The 14,331-nt window shown below is 40.0% G+C and overlaps 5 protein-coding genes across 5 annotated transcripts; all 5 read right to left on the bottom strand.

Moving 5' to 3' along the window:
• Positions 1-19: 19 nt before the first annotated feature.
• On the bottom strand, positions 20-1,956 carry VTP21DRAFT_11386 (uncharacterized protein; the record flags this gene model as incomplete). Its single annotated transcript, XM_069390824.1, has 5 exons — positions 20-165; positions 246-418; positions 478-799; positions 858-1,824; positions 1,906-1,956. The coding sequence occupies 5 exons, from the start codon at positions 1,954-1,956 to the stop codon at positions 20-22; spliced, it is 1,659 nt and encodes a 552-aa protein (XP_069252017.1).
• A 796-nt stretch (positions 1,957-2,752) lies between these two features.
• VTP21DRAFT_11385 (uncharacterized protein) lies at positions 2,753-4,555 on the bottom strand (the record flags this gene model as incomplete). Its single annotated transcript, XM_069390823.1, has 3 exons — positions 2,753-2,904; positions 2,966-4,433; positions 4,505-4,555. The coding sequence occupies 3 exons, from the start codon at positions 4,553-4,555 to the stop codon at positions 2,753-2,755; spliced, it is 1,671 nt and encodes a 556-aa protein (XP_069252016.1).
• Positions 4,556-5,412: 857 nt separating this feature from the next.
• On the bottom strand, positions 5,413-7,223 carry VTP21DRAFT_11384 (uncharacterized protein; the record flags this gene model as incomplete). Its single annotated transcript, XM_069390822.1, has 3 exons — positions 5,413-5,561; positions 5,636-7,103; positions 7,173-7,223. 3 exons carry the CDS (start codon positions 7,221-7,223, stop codon positions 5,413-5,415), a joined length of 1,668 nt encoding a protein of 555 aa, XP_069252015.1.
• Positions 7,224-9,629: 2,406 nt separating this feature from the next.
• On the bottom strand, positions 9,630-11,507 carry VTP21DRAFT_11383 (uncharacterized protein; the record flags this gene model as incomplete). Its single annotated transcript, XM_069390821.1, has 4 exons — positions 9,630-9,742; positions 9,812-10,351; positions 10,423-11,389; positions 11,457-11,507. 4 exons carry the CDS (start codon positions 11,505-11,507, stop codon positions 9,630-9,632), a joined length of 1,671 nt encoding a protein of 556 aa, XP_069252014.1.
• Positions 11,508-12,765: 1,258 nt separating this feature from the next.
• VTP21DRAFT_11382 (uncharacterized protein) lies at positions 12,766-13,467 on the bottom strand (the record flags this gene model as incomplete). The annotated part of the gene is made up of 1 exon (XM_069390820.1): positions 12,766-13,467. One exon carries the CDS (start codon positions 13,465-13,467, stop codon positions 12,766-12,768), a length of 702 nt encoding a protein of 233 aa, XP_069252013.1.
• Positions 13,468-14,331: the final 864 nt, after the last annotated feature.

Genomic DNA, 14,331 nt, shown 5'->3' with positions numbered 1-14,331 from the left:
GTCATGCAGACTAGCCATATTATTCCTCCAATTTGCCTCCGCTCTCTTCTTCAAGAGCTCTTTCATGCTCTATTTGGGCTCTGCTCTTATAGTAGTAGGCTTGAACAATAAACCAAATATTCGCAGCTAGACCAATACCTGCGTAGACAAAGTACTTGGCAGGACCTGGCGAAATAAGCATAAAATTTCATTCAATGCAATGCTAATATCAGGCTAATATAGCCTCAGTGTCTTTCTATGCTTACCACTGACGCTTGTGGCCAGGCGATGTTCCACAGCTGCAATAATCATACTTCCAAAGGAACTCATAAGCAGCCATACCGATGAACTCTGGGCTTTAAGTGCTTTCCCAGATTCCTCATAGCAAAAAAGAAGGCCAGTAGGGGAGGCAAGAGCCTCACCCAGTGTTGCAACGAACCTATAATGATAGCCGGATCAATAGAGGCAAATAGTCTGAAGGTCCTTAACCCATCATACCATTGCGGAATAGTCCACCATGTATGGAGACAACCATCACATTCTATAGGATTGCCAGCATGATCTCTCGCTGTAGGAGATGCATTCTTCTCCACAGATATATGCAGCAATCCTGAGATGACGAAAGAAAGTATAACTAAGAAAAACCCAAGTCCCATGCGGCGTAGGGGGGTGCAACGAATCTTGAAACGGCGCTCGATAACTGGGTAGAGAAGCCCAAGACTGGGCACAATGATGATAATAAGGAATGCATTGATTTGTGCGAACTGGTCACCAGAAAGTCGAATGCTACCAATGCGATTATCCATCAACACATATTGAACTAGAAGAATGGTTTCAGTAAAGATATGCGTTCAAAGGTACTAACAAATAATGCTTACGTATCCACTCGGTGCTGGTTTGGTCATAGATCATCCAGAAGAACATCATCGGAAGGATCATGTAGACGACACGACCAAATAGGCGGGTCTCCTCCACGAATGGTGCACCATAGTCCTCTTCAGCAAAGTCGAGCCAGCTCCTTCTGCGCTGTCGCTCTTCAGGGGACGCTGTAAGGTAGCGGGATCCGGCAAGGGTGGCAACCTTGAGGCATTTCCAGGGCAAAAACTCGCCAACCGGAGGCACAATACGATAATAGCGCACACCCACTGCGAATATGATAGCGGCGCAAGCAAACATAACACTGCACATAATGGCTCCATAGAAATAGCACTCGTAGCCAAAGCATTTTACATTTAGCCTAATTGCCGGTGTTATATTTCCAGAGAGGACAGCGCCGGTATTAATTGAAGTATAAAAGATAGTGAAGAACCAATCAATTCCATCCTTCTGGTGGGGAAGGTACTGATCGCCACCGTGAGTTGAGACACAGGGTTTAATACCGCCAGTACCAAACGCAATCAGTATGAGGGCACCGAGCGGGCCAGCAACAGGGATATTCGGAGGAAGTCCAAGAATACCAGGGATGGAGAATATCGCAAAGAGGAGAGTACCAATGAAATATACAACAGAAAGAGAGACGATGGTGCGGTATTTACCAAGAAACGAGTCAGAAATCGCGGCACCGATGAGAGGGCTAAAGTAAGATAAAGTCACGAATAGATGGACATTGACTTTTGCATCTATCCCATCTCTGCCACAAAAAGCCTGGAAAAAGTACATAAGCAGTGGTTTAATTCCATAGTAAGTGAATCGTTCGCCGAACTCGTTAGGCAGAATAAAATAAACGGCTTTGGGAATTCTTTTGGGATTGTCAAGTAATCCGCGATCGATACGCTCGTTTAAGCGCACCTCGAGTTCAAGCAATTCTTTATCGCGCTGGGTTAACTGTTGTCCTTGATAACGGTCCTATTTAATGTAAATTAAGTAAATTATTAAAACTCGAGTTCAGAGCTGAATGAAAAAACTACTGGCACTATGGGCACATACCTCGAGCAAGAGATCGTATACCCTTTGGTTAAATTTCTCGTCGGAAGTCATTGTCGAGAGAAAGGGGTAGGCGATGGGTAAAATGGGTCAAGAATAGAGATAGAAGGAAAGAGTAGGCTCGAGTAGTTTCGAGACTACTCTTCTCACCATTTATATCTAAAGATTTTTGGTCGCAGACAAAGTTTGTGTATTAATGTTTAGTTCATATTGAAAAAAAAAAAAAAATTTCACTCTAATCTAAAAGGCATAAAAACTTATTATTATATCAATATTTAAAGATTACAGGCATTCTTTGCAGAGGGATAAGGACGATCCCATTTCGATCTTTCTAAATATTCTATACAGTATGTTAGCCGATACCTTCAAAATGAAGCAGTGAATGATATATGTAAAGATACTAATTTATTTATTTAATAGAATCTAATATGTATATATGATTTTTGTTGTGAACACCAAGTCGCGTGAGTATTTTGAGCCAAATATTAACTAGCCTTACGGCGAGGCTTCCGGGGCTAGGCTTTTGAGTTATGTAACAATCATTCTCTCGGCAAGATTACCGAGATTATAGTTTTGCACTTGACATGATACATAGCCCGTTCATCACTCTATGGGAATATTCAATATTATACAGTTCGTCCCAAATTCATAAAATAGTCAGGAGGAAAATTTCGTCAAGGTGATTTTAATAAATATTCTTAAATATCTAAGCGAAAAATATATATATATAGATAGATTAAAAATTATAAATAGACTAAGCGAACAAAAACTACATGAAAATCCAGGTATTAAAGCGGGGGGCTTTTGCATTCACATAAGATATTATGGAGTAATGGGGGATAAATTGCCTTTAATCCTCATATTTTCCCTCAACATGTTTACTCTCTCCATTAGCTCGCTCTTGTTCTATTTGAGCCTTAGTTTTGTAGAAATAGGCCTGAACAACGAACCATATATTAAACGCAAGACCCATACCAGAGTAAATGAAATATTTAGTGGGACCTGAAAATAAAGCATTCGTTAGATCTAGGTAATCAATCTGCTGCCTATATAAATTACTTACCGCTAACACTAACGGCTAGGGCACCATCTACTGCAGTAATTATCATATTACCAAAGGAAACCATGAGGAGCCACATGGATGAACTTTGAGCTTTAAGAGCCTTTCCAGACTCCTCATAACAGAAGAGAAGTCCAGTAGGAGAGGCGAGTGCCTCACCCAATGAGACGATGACCCACTGAGGTACCGTCCACCAGGAGTGAACACATCCATTATGGCACTCCTCAACGTTACCCGCCAAATCATACTTGGTGGGTTTAGCGTTCTTCTCAACTGAAATCTGCAGCAAACCAGAGATGACGAATGCAACAATCACAAGGAAGAATCCGAGTCCCATACGACGAAGAGGAGTGCAGCGAATCTTGAGGCGGCGTTCAATGATTGGATACAAACATCCAAGAGCAGGAACCATGAATACAATAAGGAAAGAATTGATTTGCTGGAATTGATCCGAGGAGAGTTGGATACTGCCAATGCGATCATCCATTAAAGCGTATTGATTTTGCCACTCAGAGGCGGTTTGGTCGTATATCATCCAGAAGAACATCATCGGAAGAACCATATAGATCACACGACCAAACAGGCGGGTTTCCTCCACGAATGGTGCGCCATAGTCCTCCTCCGCAAAATCGAGCCAGCTCTTCTTACGCTTACGTTCCTCAGACGATGCTGAGAGGTAGCGCGCGCCAGCAGTGACAGCCACCTTAAGACATTTCCATGGCAAGAACTCGCCAACCGGAGGAACGATACGATAGTAACGCACACCGAAGATGAAGACAGCAGTGACAAGGGCAAACATAATCGAGCAAATAAGGGTTCCGTAGAAGTAACAATCGTATTCGCCAAAGCATTGTACATTTTTTCTGATGGCAGGGGTGAGATTTCCAGAGATAATGGCACCAACGTTAATCGAGGTATAAAAGATCGAAAAGAACCAGTCAATTCCATCTTTCTGGTGCGGGAGATACTGGTCACCACCATGAGTCGAGACGCAGGGCTTGATACCACCGGTACCAATGGCGATAAGCATGAGAGCACCAAGTGGTCCAGCAATTGGGATATTCGGAGGTATGCCGAGGATTCCGGGGATAGTGAAGATGGCAAACAGCAGAGTGCCAATGAAGTATAAAACAGAGAGAGAGACGATAGTACGGTATTTTCCAAGGAAAGAGTCAGAAAGGGCGGCGCCAAGGAGTGGACTAAAATAAGAGACAAGTTCAAATATGTGGAAATTGATTTTGGCTGCCTCCGGGTCTTTGCCACAAAAGCTCTTGAAGAAGTTGATCAACAGCGGTCTTATTCCATAAAAGCAGAAGCGTTCACCAAACTCGTTGGGAATGATGAAAAAGACGGCCTTAGGAATCCTTTGGGGGTTCTCGAGGAGCCCTCGGTCGATGCGCTCATTTAAACGCACCTCGAGTTCGAGAAGCTCCTTATCGCGCTGTGTCAACTCTTGCCCTGCAAAACGATCCTAAGTTGCATAGACAAATTTGAGTTCAAACATTATAGAGTATAATGGATATATTTGAATCGCCGTCGTACCTCGAGCAAGAGGTCATACACCTCTTGGTTTATTTTCCCTTCGATACTCATTGTCGAGAGGAAATAGCGATTAAACAAATAAGTAAGGATAAAGTGGACAAAAAAAAAAATGCTCTCCCAGGTAAGAATTCAAATGCAAAGCCGTCTTTGATTTAAATACCTGTGCGATTTCTTGGCACCCATGCAATTAAGTTATGTTCGCACGATTTGGATTTTTTAGAGTTCCTCCCTTGATAATACTGCTATACTCTTTTTGACTATATACGCGAAAACTTTAATAAGGATCCAGGATAATTTTCAATGCATTGTCGTTGGAACAGCCAAAAGTTGCATACAAATATCTAATAGTGAGATGTGGTAAATCTTTCACATCTAAAATTGTATCAAGTTAAATAAAACATTCCAATGTCAATATCAAAATTCAGCAGCAATGAAATGTACCATATGCCCAAACTTGATGTCTTTAGGTTTGCCAGAAAACGAAATTTCGCATGTGCGCTTAAACTTAAATAATTTCAGTATTCCCCTCAGTTTATCAACCGAGTCGGAGATTGTGCGTTTATCTGGTCACGTTATAATGTTCAAATCACATTCAATGAACCTTTACGCCAACTTACAAGCCCAATTATCTTGGTGTAAATTTTAAAATTTACAGTTCACGAAGGAGCTGCGAGTTGGTTACAACAACAAAGCAAATATTAAAATTCCTATTATTATTAAACTCTCCACGTAAAAAATGGAAGAATAATTAAAGAAATGTAAAGAAAAATAAGAGAACGTTTGTTAGACAAAAATAAATAAAAGTAGCTATAAAACTGTTCCCTTATGGGGAATCCTACACCGGATATTGTAAAGAATAAAAGCCAAGCAATGCTCTATGCTTGCTTTAAAGAATCGAATATTGTAGTTTAGTTCTCAATTTTAGCGGCTTTTTCTTCTTCCTCGAGCGCTCGCTCTTGTTCTATTTGTGCTCTGGTCTTATAGAAATAGGCTTGGATAATGAACCAAATGTTGAATGCTAGACCCATGCCAGAGTACACAAAATACTTAGCGGGACCTAATTATAAAGATAGAGGAATGGTCTTTAAGCATAAAATAGGTTAGGTCAGTAAGGCGTGCCAAATTATTTACCGCTAACACTTGTTGCCAATTTCTTTTCAACCGCCGCAATAATCATACTACCAAAGGAGACCATGAGGAGCCACATGGATGAACTTTGAGCTTTGAGAGCCTTTCCAGACTCCTCATAACAGAAGAGAAGTCCAGTAGGAGAGGCGAGTGCCTCACCCAATGAGACGATGACCCACTGAGGTACCGTCCACCAGGAGTGAACACATCCATTATGGCACTCAACAACGTTACCCGCCAAATCATACTTGGTGGGTTTAGCGTTCTTCTCAACTGAAATCTGCAGCAAACCAGAGATGACGAATGCAACAATCACAAGGAAGAATCCGAGACTCATACGACGCAGAGGAGTGCAGCGAATCTTGAGGCGGCGTTCAATGATTGGATACAAATATCCAAGACCAGGTACCATAATGATAATAAGGAAAGAATTGATTTGCTGGAATTGATCCGAGGAGAGTTGGATACTGCCAATGCGATCATCCATCAAAACGTATTGGCTTTGCCATTCCGAGGCAGTTTGGTCGTATATCATCCAGAAGAACATCATCGGGAGAATCATATAGATCACACGACCAAACAGGCGGGTCTCCTCCACGAATGGTGCGCCATAGTCCTCCTCCGCAAAATCGAGCCAGCTCTTCTTACGCTTACGTTCCTCAGACGATGCTGAGAGGTAGCGCACACCAGCAGTGACAGTCACCTTAAGACATTTCCATGGCAAGAACTCGCCAACCGGAGGAACGATACGATAGTAACGCACACCGAAGATGAAGACAGCAGTGACAAGGGCAAACATAATTGAGCACATGATTGTTCCGTAGAAGTAACAATCGTATTCGCCAAAGCATTGTACATTTTTTCTGACGGCAGGAGTGATATTTCCGGAGATCAAGGCACCAACGTTAATCGAGGTATAAAAGATCGAAAAGAACCAGTCAATTCCATCTTTCTGGTGCGGGAGGTACTGGTCACCACCATGAGTTGAGACGCAAGGCTTGATACCACCGGTACCAAGAGCGATAAGCATGAGAGCACCAAGCGGTCCAGCAATTGGGATATTCGGAGGTATGCCGAGGATTCCGGGGATAGTGAAGATGGCAAACAGCAGAGTTCCGATGAAGTATAAAACAGAGAGAGAGACGATAGTACGGTATTTTCCAAGGAAAGAGTCAGAAAGGGCGGCGCCGATGAGAGGACAAAAATATGTAACATAAACGAATGTATGGTAGTGCACTTTAGCCCCAACGTCATCAGTGCCACAAAAACCTTTGAAGAAGTTGATCAACAGTGGTCTAATTCCATAATAGCAGAAGCGTTCACCAAACTCATTGGGAATGATGAAATAAACTGCTTTTGGAACCCTCTGGGGGTCTTCGAGTAGCCCTCGGTCAATGCGCTCGTTTAAGCGTACCTCAAGTTCGAGGAGCTCCTGATCACGCTGTGTTAACTCTTGCCCTTGATAACGGTCCTTTGAAGCGTTTGAAAATTAGAATTGCGTCTCTAAAGCAATGAATGACTATGAGGATAGATATCTTACCTGTAGCAACAGATCATAGACCTGTTGTTGCACTTTCTCTTCAATAGCCATTGTTATTAGAAGGCAAAGGGAGAAAGTAGGAAGAAGGGAAACTAAATAAAATTGGCTGACTCGCGGGAATTATAACATCTGGCGGGTATCTTCTCATTTTATACCCATAGCTGCATTATTCTTTTAGAAGTATTTAAAGTTTTGGATTTTTTTTTCTCACTGTTGCATATAATTGCCTCTTAATTGTGGAAACCTTGTTAATGAGCTAGAGATATCGTCAGAATTGAATTAATTAAGCGTTCCGCTGTAACTACAACTACTTTGCAGCCATGTTCGCCAAAGGTATTGCCATGTTTTCTCGAATCTGATACCTACTCCCATCGTAATGATGCTAAATGATATACGTTCTCATTAGGAATAGACAGAAAATAGCGCTTGCAACATAGAGTTTTGACAATTCCTTAATTGGTGATTTGGTCTCGCATGAGCAGAGCGGAAACATAAATATCTTAGTACACTCGGTTAAACCGCGCTCATGAAGCGGAGTCATACCTTGCTCGCACAAATGGTACTAGGCAATAGCCAATCATTTTTGTCTGATCAAACTCTACACAAGGATTCAACCAAGGCAAAAGAGATGGTCACAAGGCCTTGGTGCGTAATTAATAGTTAATAATGGAGTTGTTCTCTTATTTATGTATAATAATTAATGCTATATGCTTGAGAAGATGAAATACAACGGAGGCTAGACATATTAAAATTAATTTTATGCAAGATTCTCTATACCTCTCTATTTATTATGAGAACTATTAAGTATTGAACACTTAGATTGAAACAAATCGACCCTGTGTTTTATTCTGATAGCTTGAAAGAAGATATATCTGAGTGTATTCCTTGAATATCTAAGTCAGTCGGCTAGATACCTGTATGGGTGAAAATATTCCCAATATTTATGTGATAGAGCGGACAGAATATAGTCATCTATAATAATGCGACCTTGAGAGACTCTATCAATTCACCCCACTTTTCAATCCCTAAGTTAATTTGCAAATTTCTTTTCTGCCAGTAGCTTATGTTTGTTGTGGTTACATTTCTTCTCTATTTTGAAAAAGATCACTCCTCCACTGCATGTACCAGAGTATGTAATAGTATAAGCGAAGAAGCTGGATTAAAAATGGTCAATAGTATGGTTGTGACGTTTTCTAATGATTTAATTTTCAAACGTACCATCAATGATATCGAAGAAGCGATATAATGATAATAATAATAGTAACGATTTCATTCTCTTCAGAAACTCGATATAGTAATATTCTATATGGCCTTGATATTTTTAATTGCTGTATAAATTGTCGTTAGTTGCTGATATCGCTAATGAACGTTTAAACTGTATTCTTTGAACCAGCTGTTTAAGCAAAACTGTGCATATCAGTAGTATTGTCAAATTAAATTTAATATGAATAATATCACTTTTGAACTGCATACTATTGCACCTCTCCAATTGTCCCAGATACCTTAATAAACTCCAGTTTGTGGGTTATATATAGGTTTTCAACTTAAATGTGAAAGGACTAAGTTTTCAGCATAATTGCTAGTAGATGCTGGAAAAATAGGTATCGATCGCGCTCATTTTCGCTCTAATATGTGCAATAGTGGTGCTAACACCAAATGAGCTAAGTATCAATATCATTTCGAAATCACGCAATATACTGAAGATCCAAGGAAAATCTAAGAGCTTTTACTGAGGAATCACTCCTCCTTCACTTAAATATATTCTATTTATTCTCATGTATCAGATATGAAGGTTGAATGATATTTAGATTAAGGAAACGCGGTTCGTTGATAAATTGAAAATGCTGACCATATATTGGTATAATCGGGAGCTTGAATATTGGTAGCTAAATCCAAGGACTCATAGTAGCTAAATATCTTAATTATCTACTAAAGCGGGATTGTTCCAAGCCTTATTTTTTTTTTTTAAATTATAGTGGCTAAGTAGCTTCGACTTGTTTTTGAATTAAATGCTAAATTTAAGATTAATAGTGTAACAAGTTGCTCGTGAGCAATTCGAATTTAGATTCTGAAAAGTCCACGCGGTCTTTCGGCCAGGCCGCATATACCGAAGCGGAGAACACGCGATACACTCGATATAAAATTCGTAGCCAGAAGTTCCACAATGCTTTTCAACTCTCGAGTGGTCCAACTTTGTGGTCTGAATCAAGAAAATATTCCCAGGAGATACCAAGGATGAACGGAAAAGCAATCAATAAGGTAATTAACAGTTAATAAATTAAATAAAAAGAATTATAAGCTTTAGAATATTAGAATAATATTAAATCTACAATAATTTTCTAATTTTAATACAGGATTTTTCATGAAGAGGAGAAAATACTAAATAAAATCTTGATTTCAATCCTTAATTATAAGTCAAGCTATCGAAAAACGATTTTGGACCAGAAACATAACAGATTATTCCTTGGATTTATCTTCGAGGTTGTGTCTGTTTTCTTCAATACGCTCTGCGTCAGAATCCGCCTTATATTTGTAAAAGTAAGCCTGGATAGAAAACCATAGCCATGCAGCTAATTAACGAAAGAAAAGGATTAATTTAGTTCGGCAGTAGATACAATGAGAGTACACCAAACACTCACCCAATCCGATTCCCGCGTAAAAGAAATACTTCGACGGTCCAACAATCTTTCCATTTTCTTCGACAGAAGCACTTAAAGCTACAATGACGACATTGCCAAGCGAAATCATAAGTAGCCACATAGAAGAGGATTGAGCTCTAAGTGCGCTGCCAGATTCTTCATAACAGAACAAAAGGCCAGTGGGTGAAGCGAGAGCTTCTGCAAGAGACAAGATAAACCACTGTGGTACTTGCCAAAGACAATGCACACACTCTTCACATGAGAGTACAGTCTTTCCATCCGCAGCCAGAACTGGATTGTAGCGGGCCTCAACACCAAGTTGCAAACAGCCGGAAATTATGAAACTCAAGCACACAAGGAAAAACCCGGCAGATATGCGGCGAAGGGTGGTGAAGCGTATTTTCAAAAGTCGTTCTAGTCGTGGATAAAGCAGTCCAAGAGCGGGCACCATAACAATAATGAGTAGAGAGTTGATCACTTGAAAAGACTCAGGCGAGACGTCATAGGAGCCCATCCTATTATTCATCATTTGGTATTGGTCTGTAGGCGTGATAGACATGCTCATAGAATTAGAGTTAGAAGACACGGCATGGAATTAGCTCACCACTTACACTGCCATTCAGTTGTGTTCTGATCATAAATCATCCAGAAGAATATTGTCGGCAGGATCATATATATAATACGGCCAAGCTGGCGCGTTTCCTCTACAAATGGAGCACCAACGACGTCTTCTGCGAAATCGAGGAACCCATGTTTTCTCTTGCGTTCTTCAGATGAAGCCGCTAACCAGCGTTTCCCAGCAATAATGGCTGCTTTCAGAGCTTTGTAGGGAAGGAATTCACCCACCGGAGGCACAACACGATAATATCTAGCGCCAAAGATGAACACAAAAGTCACAATACCAAACACTACCGAGGGAAGAAAGAAGGCAGCAAAATAACACCGCTCCCCGAAGCATGTAACTTTGTTGACGAGATGAGGAGTGATATTTTGAGAAAGAAGCCCTCCGATGTTAATAGAGGTATAGAACATAGTGTAAAACCAGTCGATTCCGTCCTTCTGGTGAGGAAGATATTGATCACCCCCGTGTGTCGACACGCAGGGTTTAATTCCGCCAGTACCAATAGCCATGAGCATCAAAGCAACATAGGGTCCAGCGATAGGAATCGAACCGTATTGACCCAGAACCCCATTGATTGAAAAGATGGCGAGTAGTAGAGTACCGATCCAGTAAACGATGGAGAGACTGGAAATTGTGCGGTACTTGCCCAAAAAGGAGTCAGAGAGAGCGGCCCCGACAATAGGGAAAAAGTACGAAATCATCGTGAACGCATGAACCAGTGTCTTAGTATGCTCGTTAGAGATGCCACTTATGCGAGGGAAATACAGGGCAAGCAAGATTTTTATGCCGGTCATGCAGAAACGTTCTCCAAACTCATTAGGGATAATGAAATAGATGGCCTTTGGAATGCGAGTTGGATTTTCTAACAATCGCTTATCAATATGATGGTTGATGCGCACTTCGAGCTCAAGGAGCTCTTTATCCCGCTGTGTTAGCTCTCGACCCGTATGACGGTCCTATCTTGGGCAAAAATTTTTGCTCAGCAGGCTTTGCATTGTGGTTCTGTATAGTTATATCCTTTACCTGAAGCAGGAGGTCATAGATGGCTTGTTGGGATTTTTCGTCGCTATCCATTTATGTGATCAATAGCAGCCGGAGAAACGGTGGGTGTGAATAAAAAGAGGGTAAACAAGAGTCACTATTTAGAAAAGCTGATGGAGGTGTGCTAGAAGAAGTTACAAAAAATTTGCGTGCTGTATCCGAATTTATATGTTTGATTTTCTTACGCAACCTGTGTAGCTGCTTGACTGCATGACTAACAATTTGTGATATTATCAGACCCTCACTTTAAAAAGTGGCAGTCATCTATCGGTGTCGGATTACTCTTGCGGTATCACATGAGTTAGCTTTGGTTTCCTTGAGATACGGCCTTTTACTAACTTGAGTAGTTTTGTTGGTTCCCTGGCTTTATTCTACCTATATGGCTAGTTCGGAGACAAAAGACAGTTTAACTTCTCCGCCCTCATCATTTACCAAGGCTAAGTCTATATTAGTAAACAAGCAACGAAACACTTCAAGGAATCATTTTATTAGGAGGTAATTTCTTGTTGAAATCAGTAAGGACTTAGGATATAAGGATAGAAGGTTGAATATATCAGTTGTTTCGCGATATATTTTCGAGAGTGCATATTATTATTCTCACAATGCACGATTTTAAATTCTTAACATTTTAGATCCCCGACATGATATGTGTATACACCGACGTACAATCATGTAGTCATCATAACTCAATTGAATAAAATATCATATACTCTACTATTGTTAAGCAACACATTTTCCACTACCTAGAAACTGTTGTCAAATTGTGGGCTAAGTATAGATTAATATCGAATGAGAGGTTAATGTCTGAAGAATAGCTAGCAAACAAGAACAGCTATCAAACAACTATCAAAAACTATCAAACAACCGAGTGCCTCTAAAGTCTGGGCATATTTTTTTAATTTTTCGTAAAGGTATGTCAATGCCGAAAAATCAGTAGCAAACTCCCAATCACATAACACCGGGGTATGAAATTTGAATTGTGGTGTTTCAAGAGTCTGACGGTTAGGAGAGGCGCATTTGAATGTACTACAACCATCATTTCCATTTTTAGAGCAGAAATATATATTTTTAGGTGTTGAATGGCGCATTGAATAAACAATTATGTGTGGAAAAGTTTTCCTAGGGGTTTTAAAATAACTTAACTGTTTCGAATTCTCATTAGTAAAGCTAGATTGTTTCTCTTTTCCCTCACATTCAAATGCGATTATAACTAACTAATAGGGTTTAAAGTATTATATTATCAAAATATGTAATCGAAATATATGTCAACTGCAATGCACTAATGTTGTTATTAAACTTCCTCGTTTGCTTTTAAAGAAAATAATGGCAACTGTACAATGCTTGTTCGCTCAGATGCAAGCAATTCCGCCATCGCACTCCAGAACGCGGATGCTGAAGACAAAATGCCTACTATACCCCCAGCAACTCTGGCACCACCAGTTTGGGTAAAATCAGCAATGGCATTAAGAAGGTAGGCCAAAAACATGAAGAAAAACATAGCAACCACGCCGCCATTTGTACGATGCGAGGCAATAAAAATGAGGAATGTAAAAATTGCCCAGGCGAGTGAGAAGATTGCGCTCGCCTGAAGCCTTTCGTATTCTGAAACGCTTGTGTAAGCCTGAGCAATTCCGGAAGAAGGGAGAAGATTAAGTCCTAAAGAAAGCCAAAATGCACCGTACGAACAAAAAGCAGTGGCCCCGAAAGTGTTTCCAGCAATCAGCTCGAATATGCCCGCTAATATTTGAATAAAGCCAGCAGAGAATAAGCACATTCCCGAAGCAAGATTTTGAGGGGTTGTTGCTGAAACACCCGCTCTAGCGTTGTATAGCGATACCACAAGGCTTGTCACTGCATAGCCAAATAGCCCCATGGGCGCCGGATTTCCCATTTTGTGTCGTAAAGTTGAAGAGTGCATGTTTTGATGTGATTTAAACGGATTTCCCGTTTTCACGTCCACCTCACCGGGAATGCGATTGTCGTTAGCGTCCATTGCAAAATTTCTGTATTACGAGTATTATATTATCAATATTATATGAAAAAAAAAATTCACTCTTTGGAATAACGCCCAACACACCGTATTTATACTCCATCTTGTCTCTTTGGCAAACCTATATTCCTCGCTCTGTTTAATTCCTTAGTCGGGAAGTTTTAATTACTTTCTATCGCAGTTTTAAAATAGAATCTCGTAATATATTACTGAGGCGCATATAGTGCTTCGACATTGGCACTGCCGTTGACTGAGAAGGGTTCAGGCAATTCCAGAGAGTTGCTTTGTAAAAATTGTCTGGAACCGATTATTTTCGCTCACTAGCAGACCTCTGGCTATTCTTAATTTGAAACTTAGTCTAGAATAGCGAATCATTCAGGATAATCATTGTCTCAAGAATTTGGGAACCATATGTCTTGATAATAAGAATTGAGCTTACAAGAAATTTTCCTTCCATATTTAACATTATAAATCTAAATGGCGCGTTTATGTCTATATTAGTCAGGATTTTCTGTTCCGATGAATATTTAATCGTTTCATTGTTAAAATACTGCTACTTGCTGTCGTTTTGCCACTTTATTTCTGTAAAGACAAAAGAAATAGGAACAACCCTCATCTAGCAAATGGCATTCCGTAGGATTGACATTGCCTGGTTTATTTATCAAGTTCAATAAAGAATAGATAAAAATAGTAGAAAATTCAAGCAAGGTTAACAAGAAATTTATATATACAAATAGACATTAGGATGCAATTGAAAGCTGAAATAGGAACTAGTGAGAGTATTGAGGAGCAGGGCATCAAATAAAGTAATTAGGAGCATATAAAAATCTGAAATAAAATAAAAAACAAATTATATGAAAGAAGAAA

The sequence above is a fragment of the Calcarisporiella thermophila genome, assembly GCF_041956535.1.
Source record: "Calcarisporiella thermophila strain CBS 279.70 unplaced genomic scaffold VTP21scaffold_9, whole genome shotgun sequence".
Classification (NCBI taxonomy): Eukaryota; Fungi; Calcarisporiellomycota; class Calcarisporiellomycetes; order Calcarisporiellales; family Calcarisporiellaceae; genus Calcarisporiella; species Calcarisporiella thermophila.
The sequence above is the reverse complement of the archived record's forward strand: the minus strand, read 5'-3'. Positions and strand labels throughout refer to the sequence as shown.